The following is a 21,405-nucleotide window of genomic DNA, read 5'->3' as shown; positions in this document are numbered from 1 at the left end:
AGAAACAAAAGTCTTTACGCGACTCATTCGACTTTTTCTAGATTAATATAATTTGATTTAGAAAAAAAAGTTGTAGTAATTTTGAGAATTTCTAAGTTTCCGTAGGAAACAACAAAATTTATTTAAGAATATAGAATATTCTAAGCTGTTCTGAAAGAAAAAAAAAAGATAAAGGGAGAGTTTCAAATATTTTACACGGAATTTATTAAAATTTTTCTCTTTAAAACAAAATACGTTTTCCGAACTATCACAACATAATATTAAAAATAATATTACTAGACTAACAACATTGGAAAGTACTATATTTTTAATTATTATTACTATATTTTAATTGTATTAAAATTGCGTTTAGAAAGTTTATTTATACATTTAGAAAAGAAACAGAACCAGATCCATGGCCAAGGAAAATCTTTAAAACATAAGTTACGCGTAATGCATTGTAATTCAAGCAGGCGTGTTCGTAATAGTAGGCGAATCGCGCAATAGTAAGGAGAGAGAGGAAGAGAAAGCAAAATGTACGACGCGTCGTCGCCCTCGGCTTGAACGTGAAAAAGAGAAAGAGAGATTAGTAGAGTAGTATGTCGGCGCGAAAGGCGCGCTATAAAATATTATAAATCCGGTCCACGAGGAGCATTTGCATTTTTTCTCCGACCCAGTCCTGCATTTAATTTCTATCTTGTCTTTGTAGCTGGTCTGCTGGAGGTGTTGAATAAACTCACTGTTAAGCTCGAGTCGATGCAACGCGGGCTGGAACAGTATCTGGAGACCAAACGGCACGTGTTCCCAAGATTTTATTTTATTTCGAACGACGATCTGCTGGAGATACTGGCGAACGCCAAGAAACCTGAACTGATACAGCAACATGTTAAAAAGCTGTTCGAGAATATTAAATGTCTCACCCTGAGTAAGGTTGGTTATTCAACTCTCTTGAACTACGCATTCTTCTTCCGTTCAAAATATTTCAATTTTAAATGATATTTTGATTTTAAGGGTTATTTGAGAAATTCATAGCGTCCTTTGATAGTACTCCATTCTATACTAAACTGCGGGTCCCTGCTTTTGTACGAAATTTAAAGGATGTGTATGATATAAAAATAAAATACAGTATGGTACAATATTTAACAGATGAAATAAATCTCCAAGTAGATTCTTTTTTCTTAATTATTTAAAGAAAAAAGAAACAGAAATTTGCAATTTGCTGTTGGAATTTTAAGAAAATTGTTTACTATATGTTATTTTCTAAAATTCTGTTTTTCATTGAAAGTTTGGTTTAGCACGAATTAAATAGAAACTTGACTTTTTCAAACAAGAAAAGGGGATTGCATATTTTAATAAAAAATAAATAAAAGAATGTTCTCTCGTGATTTTACAGTCTCCGGCTGGAAAGAATTTGGCTGTTGCAATGAACTCTAACGAAGGAGAATATGTCGATTTTATCCAGCCAGTGAATCTGGAGAATCTGGTGGAGAGATGGCTATGCGATATTGGTAAAATATTTTTCTTACGGTAATTGCTTCAATGAAGTGGTGAACTTTAGCTTGGGAAAATATTGATGAACCAGAGCTAAGTTTCCAAATTATCTCAATTATCCCCTCGACGCTGAGAATTACGTTACGGAAACTTTACGCAGAACGCCGAGAAATTAAAGATTTTTAAGATTCATCGCGAGGGAATTTCCACGCTAATACTTTCGCTTCAATCCTTAAAATTTCCCGAATGAAACTTTTCTTTCGAATCCTTCGAAATTCCTTCTTTCTTTTTTCCCAGAAGTTTTTCGAAATTTTTCTTCAAAGTTTTGAACACTCAACGACGAGAAGTTCAGACTCCCCCCCCCAAAAGAAAAACAAAGAAACTAACATCCTTACCCGCCCCATTGAAAAATCAAATTTCACCCGGTACGAGTGCATCCGGCAATGAAAAAAAGAAAGAAAAAAAAGAAAGGTTAGCCCCGATTTTGGTTCTGGCAGCTTTTACCCGGCATTTTCGAGGGGCCATCCGGCAACAATTTTTCGCTAAAAAGGGAACGCAATTTGTGCCGGACGGGAAAGCTTGTCGCGAGTTAGACGCGTCGAGGGGTGGGTAGATCGAGCGGCGGAACAACGACGTGAAAAAAAAAAAAAAAAGGAAAAAGGGATTGATACAGAAATGAAAAGTGTAAAAAAAAAAAGAAAAAATGATTTCGCAGAGACCGCGATGAGGGCCAGCCTGCGCGAGATACTGAAACAGTGTCGAAGCGCGCTGCGAAAAATGGCGGTGAAACGCGACAGGTGGGTGAAAGAGTGGCCGAGCCAGCCTGGAATTACGTCCGCTCAGATCCAGTGGACCACCGACTGCACCCGTACCCTCCTCCACTGCAAGTGAGCCTCGCACACGCTTGCTACGTAGGAAAATTTAGCGACGACGTTGGTTACAGTAGTCTGTGACCAGTCGGATGAGCCTGAAATTGCGGGACGGGGGTGGTGCGTGCGGTTGAAAAGCACGAGAGAGAGAGAGAGAGAGAGAGAAAGAGAGACAGAGCAAGAGTGATAAAGATAGGGGATAGAACAGAGGGAAAACCGAATCTAACGGCTTAAAGGCTGGCTGCGCTCTGTCGGAGACAGGCCGAGCGAGGGAAGAACGCGGTGGACGAAGACGCAAGCAGAGAGAGAGAGCCACGGGGATGGGCTCGCGAATAGAGGGACACGGTAACTCTAATAAGGGGAATTTTGCATATTCCGACTCCGTTGCTACGATCCACAGGCTACACCGACCTAGCCGAGCCACCGTTCCTCCCTCGTTTGCATATACTAGCCGGTACTGCGAATAATTTAACTCACACCCCAACGACGGAAAAGGAAATCCCTACGTCCCGGGACACCCTGTTCTAGCCAGCGTTTCGCGTCTCGGGAACGCCCGAGCACCCAGGACCTACTCGTTGGCCACGGGAATGCTACCCTAGCTGAAAGAAATAAAGGGATACAGCAATGTCGGACAAAAAGGCTGATTATACCGCGCGAGGGATGGGAGGGAGGCGTGTGGGGAGGAAAAATTTCCTCCAGCTATGACGCTTTGCTGGTGGGAGGTTAAACGTGGACGTGGCAAGGTGATACCGTCTAACGAGGATAATTAACGACTTTGAGCTCTTTTTGCGAGACGGTTTTGTGAATCGTATATATAGATATATATATATATCATAAGGTTGATTAAAAGTGTGTGAGGAATGAAAGAGAGAAGAAACATTAGAGGAAACTATGGACGTGTTCGTGGGGCTCTTTTATCGAGTCCTTGCTGAGAGGCTAAAATATTCTCACGGGATAATTTAATTTGTGTTCTCTAGTTGCGAGTAGAGGATATTTCGACAATTTGTATCGTTGGGTTTATTAATATCGGTGATGAATTTCTTTTTTTTTTTTTTTTTCAACCGGAGTAATATCTCGTCACCAGAGAATCAATATCAATAGCTTGTATCTTGTGATTAAATTGTATTTAAAGGCTGGTGGATTCGAGGAGACCGCTGAAAAAGCTACGAAGACGACAGAACCAGGCATTGAGCAGTTACACAGAAGCGATCAGAGGCGAGTTGACTAATCTCGACCGATTGAAATTCAAAGCGATCGCGGTGATCGAGATCCACGCGAGAGACGTTATCGAAAAGATGTACCGAGCTAGTAAGTAATTCAATTTGATTTGTCAACGCTGGAACGGGAGGCGAAAGAGACAGAAATATAAATCAATTACAGCAGAACTTTGTTTATCCGAACACAACGGGGATACAAGATCTAATAGAAATTCACTAGCTTTCTTCAAATCTTGTTCTTATTTGTTTGGATAATAGTAGACGAAAATAACAGAAGTTGATTGATTATAAGTTCGTAGAGCTGAGGTTCAACATTAATTGGTTCGAAACGAGTTTCAGATAAACAAAGTTTCCATTACGTATTCACAACACGCAAGAAGAAATAAATTGATTGAACAATTGTTTGACAGAAACTCTTGTTATCAGGAGAACAGAAAAAGATGATAATATTACGAGTATATAATATCTCGAATTAATCAATACTTCTCTCTCCAGTAAATTACTAAATTAATTCCTAAATTGAATTCCGTTTCATGCATTTTCGACTCGTTAAAAATGTTCTTCTCAGTATACATAAATACATGTAGAATTGAAATGAGATTCAATTGAAAAATTTGTTCAGTATTTCGAAAATCTTTTGAAAACTTTTTAACGTACAGTGTGACATTGTAGAACGGCAACGTTCGATTTTCCATAGACGATCCACGGTCCCCGAGGATCTCGTAAATTCATCGGGCCGTATCAGACTGAAAATAGATAAATGGTTGAATAGATTGGCGCGCGTATTATCCTTGTATCCCTGGAAACAATTTGGCCCGTGCCATCGGCAAATATTGCTAAGTGAATGGGTTGGTGGAACGTTTGCCCAATGTATTCCGTAAATTCGCGCGTCAACGATTTGTCCGTGGACGCGTCGCCAATTAATGCGATTCCGCGAATTAAACTAATAGACGCGGGGTCGACTGATTTCGATGTTTCGTCGCGCGCTCGAGCCCGATGTTTCAAACCAGGGATTTGTCGGAAGTAAATTTTCACCGTGCGAAAGCTGATTTTCAACCTCGTTTACAGACTGCAAAGACGTGTCCGCCTTCGAGTGGCTGTCACAGCTGAGATTCTACTGGGACAAAGACGTCGACGACTGCATCGTCTGGCAGACGAACACGTACTTCGTCTACGGATACGAGTATCTCGGAAACACGGGACGTTTGGTGGTAACACCGCTCACCGACAGGTAAAGTATATTCAATTTTCAAGCGATTTATAGTGATGGAGTATTACTCTGATGAAGGGATGGATCTTTTTGGAAATAGGGAGACAATTGTTTGACAGGCATGGTTCAAATTTTCTGTAACGAGAAATGCTCCAGCACGGAACATGTTCCATAATGAAACGAATTTCTCGCAGCGACGAATTGTTTTCTATTTAAATTTAAATCTAATTAAAAATTGTTTTAAATAGTAGAAATTGAAAGTGACACGCGGTTGCTGATTGTTGATAAATGGCGTGAGCCATTGTTGCTCGTAAACATCTTCGTATCCAAAGAAATCAATTCAACTTTTTAATATTTGGAATTTTGCAAGATAATATTCATTGATTTTTTTTTAACGAACAATCGTAGATTGATTCTTTATAGAAATCTGGATATAAAGAATTATGTGGAAATATCGATATAAAAGCGTATAGGAATCGAGTGCAAAAAATTGACATCATAAGAATTACACTTGAGCTTATAATTGCAGACGTATTCAAAGTTAATATAAATATTACAATATAATGCAATGTTACAATATTTAATGAACGAGAAAAAAAATTACTGATCAGATTCCATTTTTTGTTCAATCGTATCCATAAAAATATAAAGAGTTCATTTATTTCAATTATTCTACAAAGATGCTAGATACGTATATATGAAACGTTTCAATACATGTGAAACATTAAGATACATAACACACGTCAGTATAATCAAAATATCTCCCTTAAGAATCTGAGTTAGGCAGAAGCTTATAAATCATTCGCCACGGTTGGCAATAGGAAATAGGGTCACGCGTGAAAGCGATTCCCATTACAAATGCGTGAACTATTCGAGGGGCTATTACACGCCAGTCGATGCTGTGATACGAGATAATTAGGTCAGGAGTCGCGACGATTACCGATGGCGCGCGAGCTTACAATTACGTGCGATTTCGTTGCACTCTGTTATCCTCATCCTCGAAATATTAACTTTGCTAAACCTGAATGAAACAAAAGCACGTATGGCTGTAATTCAGCTACTCTCAGCGCGATGCTTGAAATCACTATTGACCTCTGTCTTGATCCATTAACCAGGATACCACCGTCGTTAACTAACAAGCTTGTCAATCTTGCGGCTATAATAATTTTTTTTTTAGTTTAGGTGTAACTCTCTCTTTGAAGATTTATTTCAACAATATTTAAAATTTGATTGATTGATCAATTGATTGGATATATACTTCTTAGTACTTAATACTTAAATGGCTGGATATGTCACGTATGCCTTACTATAGAAGTTATCTCAATTGCCTTTCACTAAATATACGTTTTAGTATTACTTTCAAAATTAATATCATGATGATTTAATATTATTTTCAGATCTTATCGATGTAATTGATATAACTAAATTTTATTAATACATCATGATATTTTGTTCATATAAACGCAATGAATACAATCGTGATGATTTAATATCGCTTTCAAAAATTTTATCATTCGTGATGATTTAATATTAGTGTCAAATTTTATGAATGTAATTGCTCTAATATTAGTTTCGCATTTGATTAATATATGATAATGACAATCGTACGATATAGTAATAATAAAAAAAAGGCATTTATGTGCGTGACTTTTCAATATTCAGAATAAAAATTAAAAATTATTCGAAGAATCCTTCGCGTAATGAAATTTCGTTATTGTCGATTGAAACACTTTGACTCGAGCGAGGGTAATTCGTTTTAAGTGGCTGTTTCGAGTGTGTCGTTTCCTAATCGAACGTTGACATCCGAGTTTTCCCTCATAATTGATGAAGTTACAACAAGATCCAAAGAGCTCGCCTCTTCTCTTCCATAGGGCTGCAAGAGTCTCGTTGATTAACGTTAATTACACCTTCGCCGATGTTCCACGAAAATTTGTCGCTCGAGCGTTTCTTCGCGATCGTCCCGGAAGTTGCCTCGCGCCTAACTTTCGAGGATCACACTCGCCGCCTCCAGGCCTGTTGATTAACGTTGATTACGCTTTCGCGATTTAAATTACCTCTCGAGAAACGTCGAAACGATCGCTGAATTTTTGGCAATTTTCTACGATATTAAATCGATATTAAATCGATTATATTAGTATCTCTTTGGCTGCTTAGAATTATCAAAAGTGTAAAGAAGTTTAATGCTGATGAACGTGTAACGAATTAAGAATGCATTTATATTTGATATATTTACATACCTGTTGATATATTTATTCAATATATTATAAAATGTTATCTTCTTTGTGAGTGAACCAAGTGAACCAATTATTTTATTTCATTTTATTTTTAATTTATTTTGATTTTAAGATTATCTGTGCAATATACTTTAATATGGACCCAACATTCAAAGAATTAATAGCGTTCGATTTTTGCTACCGTTCTAAAATTTTCATCTCTTTTACACTCGAGCTTCTTAGAAGTTAAAAACAAGTCAGTCAATCAAAAATATCTTCGTACATTAAAATTTATTTAATGTTGGACAATTTTATTACTGAGAATTATCAGGAAATGAATATAGATTTTCTTCGCACTAATAATGAATGTTGCATTTCTAAATATCGTCATATAAGTATAAGTATTATTATTATAATATTATAGTATTATTATTATATTATAATATAATTATAAGTATAAGTATTATTATAAGTATAAGTTATATTATTCAGTATAAGTATTATTTGCCATTCTTTTCGTTAAAATTAAGCAACGCTAAATAAATTTTTGATTGATTGTCATGTTAACAACACATGAATATTCGTCCCACATTTTTCCAATGAAAATTAATTTGTTCCTTTCAAGCAGACACGACAAAAAATTAATATCTGTAATAAAAAGATAAATGACAGATTCTTTTCTTAATTGTAAATAGACTGATTGTAAATTTCTATTCAAATACATATAACCTATCGTCAGGTATAGATATCCAATTTTATATCATGATGTTGCACATTTTATTTAAAAAAGATTGACACAAAAAGTAAATGGGGGTTGAAATATACGAATTAACGACAAGGTGTATAAATAATAGTTAGTAGACATACATCACGTGAAATACAAACTATCCCTTGAAAAAAATCAAATTACTATCGCTTAAAGTACACATTAAATAATTAGAATATTTATTAATGTTATTATTACATTATTAGGTTATTTATTAATGTAAATTATTACACTAAATAATTAATTAAAATGCCGCAAAATTAACAAACTTAATGTAAATTATTACAAATCCTCGACGACCAATGAAACGACGATTGACGAGTCTCAATATACACAAAATGGCACGTCGTTTCGCAGCTTCTCGCAACGCACAACGCGACGACCATAGTCGAATTTAATCGCTGCCAGATGAAACCAGAGAAAATTCACTAGAAGAAAATCCTGCGGATCCGGGAACGCAATTTCCTTGGTCCGGCAACGTGGATATAAGCCGGGCTTATGTACAGAACCGCGTAATACACGTCAGTTAGGACAGGATGCGATACAATCTCTCACGGCGGTTGTTATCGAGAGAGAAGAGCAGTTTGCGCGACAAGGAACATCAAAGGAAACGGATCGAGAGGGTTTGGAGGATGGCAACGCCAGCTCGACGGAGAGAATACTTAACACGGTATCGATTTAATCGCGATAAAAGGGTTCGAGCCGTTACCGGTTCTAATTTATGGGGAAAGCGGACCGCCCCGATACATTTGTTCCCCCGGCGTGGAGAATTTGTCTTGCGGAAAGAAGAACGCGACGCGCCTTCCGAGAAGCACGATCCTTCGTAGTAATACGTCGCGACCCACCCTCGAGGCCGTCGTCGACTCGCCCCCATTTCCGGCTCGCAGCGATCGGATTAAACGACGAATCGCTGCGTGCCCGAATCCGTGGAAACGTCGTGGCGAGGATTTTTATAGAAACTACAATGATAATCAGACTACGGTTCTCTTTACGCGCATAAATACTTTTGAGAAGTAGAATCTTAGGGTAGAAATTTATTTTACGAGTCAAACAGCTTCGGAAGGGTATGCATATTGCGTATATTGAATATATCTCGTAGTTAAAAATTTTCTGTAAATGGATAAAAGTCCGTAGTTTCGGACCTTATGAGAATAAATACGGCGATGGATTGAAAGAGAAATTTAATCCTTCATTCGTTGCAAAAATGCATCTAGTGTATTTATTACAATATTTAGTAGAAGGAACTAATTTTTATTTAGCCTCTATTTAATTGTGTTTCTAAACATTGAAGAATGGGCTAAAACCCGCGTGAAAATCATTTTTATAAACGTTGGTAAGTAAATAATCGCGTATTGATCTCGTTTGTACATAATATGAAATTTACCGTTGAAATAACTTCTGGTTGCTGAAGAATTCCTGCATGTGTTTAAATGAAATTTGCATCGAATATTTTTTCTGCGTTAAACGTTCCTCCATTCCAGGTCAATTGTATTAAAATTCAATTCTCAATTTTAATTGAGTTTTGTAAAATTGTTTCCTCATTTTTTTCTTTAAACTTTCTTTTGATCATCATTATATTATTTCTTGATTAATGAGACTAGAGTCTCTGTTATTGAATTGGGACTATGTGAAATTTTTCGTCAAATTCTGATGGTAAAGTTTGTTAATATTAACGTATTTAGTTATTAAGTTAGTTATTAGGATTTAGAGTGATACAAACCAAATGTATTACTAAACTATGACAATGTGATCGTTCTTCGATATGAGATGATAATGAATTAAATTATTTAAATGCTTGTTACATATTCATAATCCTCTACATATTCGATGATAATTTAGATAATTAATAACAATCTACCACTAATTTAATATGCGCTGAATCGACAAGTAACTTCCCTTTCCTATGAAAATTTCTAAATCAAACTTACCGTATTATTAAACTATTCTGATCTAAATGAAAATTCTTTATATCAATACACTATTCTTATATTAATAAATTCTTTATATCACGTTATATTTACAATTCATTGATTACTTAAACTTTACTAACAACATTAATTTAATTATACAAGATGGTCTTCGATACTTTACACTTATAATTTTTATATAGTGTTTCTTGTTAGTCCAGGATACATAATAATCTTAATCTGTTTAATTTGAAAACAATATTCTATGTGGTTGTAATGTGAAACACAATCCGATTTGGATCATCGATACTCGATTTAATAACTATATGCTATACGAAATTAATGGCGAGCCTCTGAAGATAATTCTATTTCGATGGTAGGTGTTACATAACTCTCACCACCGCTCTTCACTTGCATCGTGGTGGTAGTCCCAAGGGACCGGCTGGTACCGGAAAAACCGAGACCGTGAAGGATCTAGGAAAAGCGCTGGGATTCAATGTGATCGTGCAAAACTGCTCCGAAGGGCTCGATTACAAAAGCATGGGCAGGTTGTTCTCTGGATTGGCGCAGACCGGTGCATGGGGTTGCTTCGATGAATTTAACCGGTAAATGAGAAAGACTGTCCAGTTTCTTTGCGTTAATTTACGATATGTTCCTCTTTTATTATTTTTTCTCTGCAAATACAGAATTAATTTTTAAAAATTTTAAAATACAGATATACATGTACATATTATTATTTTGTTTATTATTTATTTTTTTGTGTTGATATTTTTTTATAAAATTAATGTACAAATTTAAAAATACATTTTAAGATTACGCGAATATCTTTCAATGATATTTGAAATAGATGAAATAAATAAATGAAATGAATTACTTGAATAACGTTCTCATTTGCAGTCACTAATCTTGACGATGAGTGAGAACATTTGAACTAATCTTAATAAACAAAATTTTTTAAATTCTTCGCAAAAGGGAAATAATCTTAATTCAAGGCTATCAAATTTGTAAATTTAAGAAACAATCTCCTCAAAAATTCGAAGATTGAGCTCAGAGATTAAAGATGTCTTGCAGAAAATTTCAGTGTTGTTCTATAGCAATTCTGAAACAAAGAAATTTCCTTCAAAAGGCAAACGTGGATGAAAAATATTCTCAAAGTTATTTAAAATAATAATTCAGCGGTGAATGTCGAATTTTTTCTTTTTTTTTTTCTTTTTTGCACAATAGTATAAACGTCGAGGTGTTATCGGTGGTGGCGCAGCAGATACTGTCGATTCTCACCGCGATCTCACAGAGGCTCACCAGATTCGTATTCGAGGGCACTGAAACATTGCTGGTGCACACCTGCGGCATCTTCATCACGATGAATCCGGGTTACGCGGGTCGCACCGAACTTCCCGATAATCTGAAATCCATGTTCAGGCCAATCTCGATGATGGTGCCAGACAGCGGCATGATCGCCGAGATCAATTTGTTCTGCGAGGGATTCGAACAGACGCGAATGCTCGCCAGAAAGGTTCATAGAATCCTTCTCGTGAATTATGTCCCCTTGTGAGAATCGTAGTCGTCCATTTTCTCCTCTTTTCTACTTTTTCTTTCGTTCCGATAGGTTTTCACGTTGTACACGTTGGCTCAGCAACAGTTAAGCAAGCAGTGTCATTATGACTTTGGATTGAGGGGAATAGTGACTCTGACGAGGTACGCAGGGAGGAAGAAGAGACTTTTTCCGAAACTTCCGGACGAGGAAGTGAGTTATGCTTGCTGCAAATGTTGTGTTTTAACGAATAATATATATAAAATTCAAATATAATGTAGCTTCGATATATTAGATTCTGTAGAAACTTGACGTTGAATTTGGTACAATTGAAAGAAAATTATTATATCATAAATTTCTGAGAAATGATATTTAAGTTGTAATGTTGAAAGAAACATTGTGCCCAGTTCAAGGAGGAGAACGTAATTGATTTTATTCTACAATAGAACACTCTGTTGTATATGTTACATGAAACATTCTGAAGCTTCATTAACACATACATCCTCAGATTCTCTCATCACAAATATATTGTACATATTATTGTTTATAACTATATTATATTGTTTTATTTTATTTATTTAATTTATTTTATTACATTTTCATTTTATTTATTCAATTTATGTTGTTATATTTTCATTTAATTTATTTAATTTATTTTATTATATTTTCACTTTATTTATTCAATTTATGTTGTTATATTTTCATTTAATTTATTTAATTTATTTTATCATATTTTCAGTTTATTTTCACAAACTATGTACAGAATACGTTCACAAAATGTATCTACAGATGTAGACAACTTTCGTGACCTTGTGCATACATTTCAACTTTCGATATATTTTATTTCTTATTAGCCTAACTCTTTCCTATCTCCATTCGAGCCCCCTTTGCGTCAACAAAACCACCCAAAAAATATTCAATTTTCCATCGCCCGAACCCTCCGTTGTTTTACGCAACAGTCAATCCTCCCCTCTGATCCCTTTACTTGGCCATTTTTCCCTCGGTTACCATCTTGTTTATACTCGTCCCTCTAAACCAGTTTCTACTCTCTGTCACCACAAGCCGTCTAGTCCCCGAGATAGCTTCGAGGCTTTCGCGACTATGTTTATCCGGTCGCTTTACCACGATCGATGTGGCGGGATGGTTCGATCGATGTATTAGATCGCGATCGGTAAAACTGGCGAATGATGGAACTCTATGAGATGAAACGCACGTAGGTGATCATCCTCGCCATGAAGGATATGAACATCGCTAAACTCACCTCGGACGACTTGCCGTTGTTCCTCGGTATCACCAGCGATCTTTTCCCAGACGTGGAAGTACCGGCGATCGATTACGACGAAATTATCGCTTACATAACCAAGGAGGTCATCAAACTAGAGCTCCAGGTAATCTTGAATGTCACGACTTTTGCAAAAATGCAGAAATGGGGAAGAACGGATAACGGCTTTTCCTGGCGTATGCATTTTAATAAAAAGCTTTTCCCAATCGGGGGAACGTTGCGTTTATCAAAATGGTAATTTTTAACAATTGCATATTGATTCTTTTGGACCGTTGATTCTTGAGAACGATTAGAATTAATTGACTTTCTGTCAATTTAAGAGCACTTGTCTTGCCTATAGTTTGAAAACTGAACAAGCCGAGGATAATGAACGTCATAAATTATAAAACTGTTCTATAAAGTTTGACGCTTAGATCTGAGCCGCTTATTTGCAAAATCGATCAACTTCCCTGGACGAGAAATCGATGAAATAGTATACGTTCCTTTGAAAATTTAAATTTGAATATATATTGCAGTGTATATTATTGTAATTTCTATCCAACGACATACAAAATAAGTTGTCGAAATAAATCGTACGTCCACGTTAGCTTCTGAAATAAATTATCAATGCGAAAATTAATATATAAATTATTATTCTGGTGAGAAAAAGCAATTTTCTAGAAACAGCAAGTACTAGGAATTTGTTCTACTTATCCATTTAATTTACGTGTATTTTGTTTTATATATTAATAAAATATGAGACTCAATTTTTACATCATAGGTATATAATGTCAATCATTCCTTACCATTAATTTACTGTTGAAAGAAATGTAGATTAAAACTAGCAAAATGGTCAAAATGACCAATTTAGAAATTTCGTTAGACATTTTACAGATACGGTACACTTTAAAAAATTTAGAAACGTATGTATATGTCTAAAAATTTAAACGATTTTTCGTGAAATGTATAAATAGAAGCTTCTATCGTGCTCCTATCTTTTTTTTTTCACTTTAATATCTCAGAGAGATTTAATATCTCGGAGATTTTACACCTTCGTCGTAGTTCTAGCGTCGAGAAAAAATTAGTCAACTCACTCGCCAACCACGAGGCTCATGCATTTCGCGCCAAAGATTCGATAGACCTTTAATTGGACTGTCGAAGCAAGCCAAAATCAATTGGAATTTCAATTCGATCCGAATTTCAGTCGATCGCCTTCAGACGCCATTAACGTTGCAATCTAGGGGAGGGCGGACGGGTATAGGGAGGCTGCGTGAACTTCCGGCAAGTGCGCCAGTTTACTCAGCTAACATTGTTTACAGCCTATTCCCCTGATACTGACGAAAGTTATCGAACTGTACGAGACGATGAATTCGAGGCACTCGACGATGATAGTGGGCGAGTCGAACACAGCGAAGACGGTTACATGGACTGTGTTGCAGCAGACGATGACGAGCATGAAGAACGACAAGAAACCGGGATACACCGCGGTTCACGTCTATCCTATTAATCCGAAGGCGTTGAGCCTCGCCGAACTTTACGGCGAGTACAATCTTGCCACTGGCGAATGGCACGACGGCGTGATATCGTCGATCATGCGAAAAACCTGTTCCGGTGAGAACACCGTGTCTCGTCAATATTTTTCGGCCAAGCTTTATATAAGTCGCGGCGAACTGGACAAAGTCGACAGATTCTCGTTACTTTTGACAGACGATAGCCCTGACACGAAGTGGATCCTCTTTGACGGGCCAGTGGACGTTGACTGGATCGAGAACATGAACAGCGTAATGGACGACAACAAGGTACGCTTTCGGGAAAGCTCGACTTTTCCCCAGGAAATTCCGGGGACTTGCACGGATGATATCCCTTTTGGTTATTTATTCTTTAATGGACGACTTGCAATCTCCCTGAGAAGCATTCGTACACGTAAACTCGGCAAGAAATCGTCGACACTTTAAACGGTTGTAACTTTGCAGGGAAAAAATCGTACGGCAGGTTCTAAAGGGAGATTTCAATATCGTGGTGGATTTAATTATGAGAAAAAAAATCTTTCAGTGTCCGCAAAGACGAGTTTTTGTTTGCAAAATTTCTTCACTCGTCCCGTTCTTTTTTTAAATTTCGTAGAAACGACTTTGAAAGGAACGAAATCTTAATTTTCCTTCGCAAAGAAGAGAATTAGTTCACTTTTCATTGAGTGTACGAATATTTTCTGGAACAACAGTATGTTCTAAAAAAAAAAAAGGAATTATAAGAATAAGAAACATTTGATCGATATAAAAAGCAGTTTTTTTTTATATAAGATTAATTTTTCTTAGTTACAAGCATTGAACATTTAATTAATTCGATGCATAGAACTCGTTCTTGAAATCTTAATCTCCTATTTCTAAATACGCTGCATTCAAAGATTCGTAAATTTTAAATCTACAGTCCGTTTCACTAAATGTTTATTTTCAGGCAGAATTTCCAGGTTTAGAGATCTATTCTCTCTTCTGATTTCTTTTTAATATTTAATAAGCTCACTAATATTTTCATAATATTATTCATAATTTCGAAAATATAATTAAAGAAATAGAAATTTGGTAGAAAATAGAATTTCATACATTAAATGTTATAGAAAGCACAGTTTGGATACTTGAGGTGTTTTCTCATATCACGTGCATTCCGTGGAATTTTATTATGTGAAAATCTCTTTGAAATGCGTAAAAATCTGTTGTCCAGAATTTCGCTCAAGATATCGATGTGTAATTTCCTCTCATAGGTTTTGACTCTCATAAATAACGATCGAATTACCATGCCGAAGCAAGTGTTGCTGCTGTTCGAGGTCCAAGATCTCGCTGCCGCCTCTCCGGCGACAGTTTCGCGGGCGGGGATGGTGTACAACGATTACAAAGACCTTGGTTGGAGGCCTTACCTACGAAGCTGGCTGCAGAAGGTCCAAGGAAAGCCAGAATTCGTAGAGGAAGTACGCGCGAGCTTGCTACAATCTTCGATACGGAGACGCGAAATTGATATTACATTATCGAAATAATACAGATGAGAAAATTGTTCAACGCGCACGTGGACGCCACCTTGGAATTCAAACGACGAAAATGCGAGGATCTCGTCCCAGTTCCCGAATTAAACGCCGTTCAATCGCTGTGCAAGCTTCTGGAAGTGCTTGCCACTCCTGAGAATGGGGTTCAGTTCACGGGCGATGTAGACATGTTCGCCAATATTTGCCGAATATGGTTCTTCTTCTGGTATAAGTCAAAGAAAATATCTAGCATGTCCGAAAAACATTTCTGGATCTTTGGATTCGGTTTTATAGTTTACCATTCTTCGTTAGTTTGATATGGTCTATTTGCGCGTCGGTCAACGAAGAGAGCAGATACAAGATGGACAATTTCATACGAGAGATAGAGGGCACGTTTCCGATACGAGACACTGTGTACGAATACTTCGTGGACTCTCGAATACGATCGTTCGTTTCCTGGGAAGAACGACTGCCACCAGTATGGAAGATCCCGCCAAAGTATCTTTAAACAATCTCTATTTTATTGATTTTGACCGAGAGTCTCGAGATATTTTCTGTTTTTTTTTTTTTCCAAAAATTCAGCATTTAAAGCTAAACCTCAATATAAAATGTTAATAAATAGTTTTAAATTTTTTAATAATGTGAAGTTAAAATAATTAAATAATTTAAGGTGAATTAAATATTTAATGATATTTAATAATCAAATAATTTAATGTAAATTGAATAATAGATTGAATCTTCCAACTCTTGAAGCAAGTATAATAACAATCCTAAGACTCTCCAACATAGATAGTATAAATTTCTGTTTCTACTACTGTCTCTTATTTTTCTAAAAAAAAAAAAGAAATTAAACTCGGCATCTAATGCAACAGTTGGACTGAAATGAAATAAATAGAAAATAATTAAACAACAGGACACCTTTCTACAAGATAGTCGTGCCAACCGTAGACACAGTCCGTTACGAGTACATCGTGAGCTCGTTACTAAATAACAGATTCCCAGTCCTTTTACTGGGTCCAGTAGGCACAGGAAAGACGTCGGTGCTCCAATCGGTGCTAAACTCTCTAGACAAGGAGAAGTACAGCGTGTTGACCCTGAACATGTCCGCGCTGACCACCTCGAAGAATGTACAAGTGAGCTCGACACTTCCTACTCGTTGAGGAATGCAAACGAAACATTTGCATCGGGGCAAGTTGACGAGGTTTGTTTTAGGACATGATCGAGAGTAGGCTCGAGAAACGCACCAAGGGTGTGTACATCCCCGCAGGCGGCAAAATCCTGATCGCGTTCATGGACGACTTCAATATGCCTATGAAAGAGACATACGGATCGCAGCCGCCATTGGAATTGATTCGACAATGGATAGGATATGGTTTCTGGTGTTATTTCAGTCGTTTTATAAATCTATCATGGATGTTTATGCATTATAGTTTCTGGATATATTTATTGGAATTTTGGTATGTGTGTCGATTTCAGACAGCGAAGCTGTATTGATCAACATTGATTCATTAAATTTTATGCTTTAAAAGGCAGGTTTAAATAAAATTATAACAATTTAAATTTAAATGTGGAATATTTTATTATTATTTATTTAAGTATTTAACGACTGCAAGGGATCAAAGTAGACTATTTTCCAAATCTCCACCCATCTCTCGTTCATAAACATCCACGCACAGTCTGTTAATGATATTTCGCGCGTATTATATTTCTTGTTTGACGAATGCGTCAAGGTACGATCGGGAGAAGCAGACGCAGAAGTTTATACAGAAATTGCAATTACTGGCGGCCATGGGTCCCCCGGGAGGTGGCCGAAACGTCATTACAAATCGTTTACTGACGAAGTTCAACGTAATTAATATGACGTTCCCCGTAGAGAAGCAAATCATCAGGATATACGGATCGATGTTGGATCAACATTTTGGTAACTTCCACGCCGAAGTGAAGGGGATATGTTAGTACAACATATTGGAATACATTTAGAAAATAAAACGTCAGAAATTGTACAATTTTCTGAAACATTTGAAAATAACAAGAACATTCTAAATAAGAGGATTAAATAAGAATTTGTTTGTTCTTTTTTCAACCAGCCAACGAAATAACGCTTGCCAGCATCGATTTGTACAACAAAGTGATCAACAAGATGCTGCCTACGCCAGCGAAAATGCACTATCTGTTCAATCTAAGGGACATATCGAAGGTAGGGGCGTTTCTATGGAACCTATATTTTCTCGGTGACTCAATCTCCAATATTTTTACCAAACAGGTTTTCCAAGGTCTGCTACGAAGTCACAAGGACTACCAATTTTCCAGGCAAACCTTCCTTCGTCTATGGGTGCACGAAGTGTTCAGAGTCTTCTCCGATCGATTGGTCGACGAAAAGTAAGCGAATCTGACAAAAAAAAAAAAGAAGAGAAAAAAGAAAAAACGGATCCGTTGGGAAACGTGACGCGTTCAAAAACGCGAAATTCGTTTCACAGGGACAGGGAATGGTTTGTAGATCAAATTGGCGAACAACTTGGGAAACACTTTGAACTGACCTTTCATAATGTCTGTCCTGAGAAACGGTGTCCCTTATTTGGTAAGTATGAATCGACAAGTATTAAGTTTGGTAATTATGAATCGACAGTGTAACGAACAGTTGTTTTGTTACAATAATTGCAAATGTGTTCTTTTCTTCAAATTTCGTGAAATTGTAAAATCTAAAGAAAGTCGAGATATATATATAAAGCGAATCAAATTAAGAAGTAGAATGCAAATTTGATTGAAAACAAATTATTGCAGATGAAATGTTGCGTATAAAAATGTAAATTTTACAAAATATAACATACAAGAAGCGAATCTGTATTTCACAACCAAATTAAGAAATAGAATTTCATCGAAAACAAACAAATTGTTGCAAATGAAATGTCGCGTCAACAGCAGAATGTTGTCCCTTAATGGGTTGAAAAGAAGGAATCCAGCCCACCATTTAACCCTAGCTCCGCGTAATCCAGGTCTAACTCGCGCTAAACCTGAGTCAGTTTATTCGAATCTAATCCACGACACTCGCAGGTAGTTTCATGAACGCTTGGGACGTATACGAGGACCTCACGAACCTCGCTGCCGTAAGGACTTACATAGAGAATCAAATGGACGAGTATAACGCTTTTACCGGTGTCGTTCGTATGAATTTAATTCTTTTCCGTGACGCGATTGAGCACATCTGTCGTATAGTTCGCGTGATTTCACAGGTTAGTACCTTCGACTTAATTATTATCATTGATATTTATTGAATGGATTCGAATTTATTTGGAGCTTATACTATCCATTCAATTTTATTTATTAATCATTATTATACACGGTATAATAAGTCTAAGGAGGAAATCGAATAATTTCACACGCAGTGTATTTGATAGGTTATTCTGAATAAGAATAAGAAAGGTCATTCGCTTTTTCATTTATTTCAAAGAATACGTTCCAATTGAAAAATCCTTTAATCTATACGAATGAAAGAAGAATGAAAAAAAATTACATTTTTGCGTCCAATTAAAAAATTTATTGTTTAAAATAAGGGAAAAGCAAGCGAACGAAAATTTAAGAATGACCTACTAAACTTATTTGATTTCCACCACTCTGTATAACAACGCATGAAGAGAAACGAGATTTGCTAATTAATCTATAGTTTATCAAGACTTCCTTTGACAGTCAACAACAAAATTCACAAAATAGAAGATAACGTCGAATATTCCTCCAACAGCCTCGTGGTAACATGCTGCTGATAGGAATCGGCGGAAGTGGGAGGCAATCTTTGTCCCGAATCGCGAGCTACATGTGCGAGCTGACAACCTTCCAGATCACTGTGACGAAGCATTACAAGCTAGGCGAGTTCCGCGAAGATCTGAAGATCCTGTATACGAAAACAGGCGTGAACGACAAACCGACCACGTTCCTCTTCAACGACACGCAAGTGGTCGAGGAGCAATTTCTCGAAATAGTGAACAGCATGCTCAGCACGGGGGAGGTGGTGAATCTCTACAAGAGCGACGAATTGGAAGAGGTACGTCTCCACCCTCTCCACCGCTTCCAAATTCCATCCAATTCAAATAGCAACATCCACTAGCGGCACATTTCCCAGTAGCGGGAGCTCTCACGATTGAAAATGTAAAACGTATCGAAAGTATGCTTGTGCATACATAAATTCTGCCCTGTCCCCATGCACACACAGATTAAAAAGAAACTGACGAAGGAAGCGGCGCGCATTGGACGAATACCAACGACAGAGGCGATCTACTCGCTGTTGATCGAGCGGGCGCGTGCCAATATGCACTTGGTGGTGTGCATGAGCCCGATCGGCGACGCGTTCAGGAACAGATTACGCCAGTACCCGAGCCTGATCAACTGCACGACCATCGATTGGTTCTTGGAATGGCCGAGGGAAGCTCTCCTCGAAGTTGGCAACAAGTTCCTCATGAATCTCAATCTGACGCTCACTATCACCGGCGAAAATAAAGCGGTTGGTCTTCGGCTGCGTCTTCTACACCGCCCCTTTCCGGCCGATCGATTCCATTTGATTCCGATTTCTCCCGGAACCGGGACACCCCGTTCTCTTTACAGGGACGAAGAGAGAGAGAGAGAGAGAGAGAGACCTCTGGAACCGCATCCCACGTCCTCTCTATTTCGTGGAATCCGATTATTTTCCTCTCAGCGGCTCGCTCTCGACCTCCCCGCCCCCTCGCGTCTGGCGAGCTTCCTCCCGGAATGCAATCGTCCGAGCGTTTCCGGCAACCAGGCGCTTAATATTTTCAAATTTGCCTCGACCGCGTATCCTTCGAATCTTCCGCCTTTTGCACTATCGGCGACATCGGCAGTTTCCTTTGCTCTTTATTTTTATCTTTCGTTTCAGTTCGCCTGCCTCCTTCGAGTCAGAATATTTCGGAAAATTATTCGTGCGACTATTTTCAAGCGTATTCTTGATTTTTCTTTAAATTTTTCTTAAAATCATATAACATATGACGATGACAAGATTCTCAGACTCTTGCTATTTCATTGGCGGTCTTTTCTAAAAGTTGTTTAGTCATTTTCAAAGTGTCGTGCAAATTTACGCTAACACACGGAAATCTCAGATTTCTTTCGTTATTTTTTTATTCCTATTGTTATTTTCAGTTAGTCATTTTAATTTTTAATTTCTACCTTCTTTAAATTAGAAAGTTATTTGTATATATAAAAGTAGTAGGTATTTTCGAATTCTTCCTCGAAAGAATCCATCATACCTCTCTTGCTATTTGTTTTTTCAGTTCGTTTGCTTGATAATCTGTCCTAAAAATTATTTCTTAACGCGGATGAAAATGGCGGATATTTTGAAATTTACCTCAACCGCGTATCTTTCGTCTACACACGAAAATCCCAAATCTCTCTTGTTCTTTATTTCTATTAATAATTTCCGTCCTTATTCATGCGTTTCGAAAATGATCTGCACAATTATTCTCGAGTATTTGAGTGAAAATTCAGCGGTGAAATTTCGAAAGAACGAAATGCTACGTAGGAGCCCCGACAGTCGGCGACAGCGTTTCCTTTGCCACCGCTTCAGGACCGAATGCGAGATGGAATTGCGGCGACCTTCTCTCTGATCCATGAGACTGTGTCACAGTTTTCCAACAGGATGGCCGCGGAGATGAAGCGCTACAATTACGTGACACCAGTGAACTTCCTCGAACTGGTTGCCGGATATAAAACGTGAGTATCCGCTAAAGGAGCCAACGAAAATCCCTTTAACAAGGGACTTTCTTTGAAAAATTCACGAACCTTCTTGCGAGGCAACCTGCAATTTGCTCCCCCGGTTGTGTGAAGTCTTCGGGATATTCATTTCACAATTAGACGCAGATATTCTTCTCGTCGTTGCATCGAAGATATCTTTCAAAAAAAAAAAAAAAGAAAAAACGTTCTATAGATTTTATTACTCGAAATATTTTCAC

The 21,405-nt window shown here is 37.2% G+C and overlaps 1 protein-coding gene across 1 annotated transcript in view; it reads left to right on the top strand.

Annotated features, from left to right (window-relative positions):
- The window catches only part of LOC122529807 (dynein axonemal heavy chain 2), a 61,799-nt gene that overhangs the window by 22,602 nt on the left and 17,792 nt on the right, over positions 1–21,405 (top strand). The window contains exons 21-44 of the mRNA XM_043656257.1: positions 689–909; positions 1,373–1,487; positions 2,186–2,357; positions 3,472–3,647; positions 4,625–4,787; positions 10,033–10,257; positions 10,877–11,165; positions 11,259–11,396; positions 12,401–12,571; positions 13,764–14,055; positions 14,152–14,243; positions 15,200–15,403; positions 15,475–15,680; positions 15,767–15,952; positions 16,368–16,587; positions 16,667–16,833; positions 17,185–17,405; positions 17,542–17,651; positions 17,718–17,833; positions 17,932–18,032; positions 18,506–18,684; positions 19,191–19,490; positions 19,659–19,946; positions 20,976–21,166. Coding sequence (XP_043512192.1) covers positions 689–909; positions 1,373–1,487; positions 2,186–2,357; positions 3,472–3,647; positions 4,625–4,787; positions 10,033–10,257; positions 10,877–11,165; positions 11,259–11,396; positions 12,401–12,571; positions 13,764–14,055; positions 14,152–14,243; positions 15,200–15,403; positions 15,475–15,680; positions 15,767–15,952; positions 16,368–16,587; positions 16,667–16,833; positions 17,185–17,405; positions 17,542–17,651; positions 17,718–17,833; positions 17,932–18,032; positions 18,506–18,684; positions 19,191–19,490; positions 19,659–19,946; positions 20,976–21,166 — 4,543 coding nt within the window. The remainder of the gene's footprint in view (positions 1–688; positions 910–1,372; positions 1,488–2,185; positions 2,358–3,471; positions 3,648–4,624; positions 4,788–10,032; positions 10,258–10,876; positions 11,166–11,258; positions 11,397–12,400; positions 12,572–13,763; positions 14,056–14,151; positions 14,244–15,199; positions 15,404–15,474; positions 15,681–15,766; positions 15,953–16,367; positions 16,588–16,666; positions 16,834–17,184; positions 17,406–17,541; positions 17,652–17,717; positions 17,834–17,931; positions 18,033–18,505; positions 18,685–19,190; positions 19,491–19,658; positions 19,947–20,975; positions 21,167–21,405) is intronic.

This window comes from Frieseomelitta varia, unplaced genomic scaffold (assembly GCF_011392965.1).
Source record: "Frieseomelitta varia isolate USP_RPSP 00005682 unplaced genomic scaffold, Fvar_1.2 scaffold_309, whole genome shotgun sequence".
Classification (NCBI taxonomy): domain Eukaryota; kingdom Metazoa; phylum Arthropoda; class Insecta; order Hymenoptera; family Apidae; genus Frieseomelitta; species Frieseomelitta varia.
The sequence above is the reverse complement of the archived record's forward strand: the minus strand, read 5'-3'. Positions and strand labels throughout refer to the sequence as shown.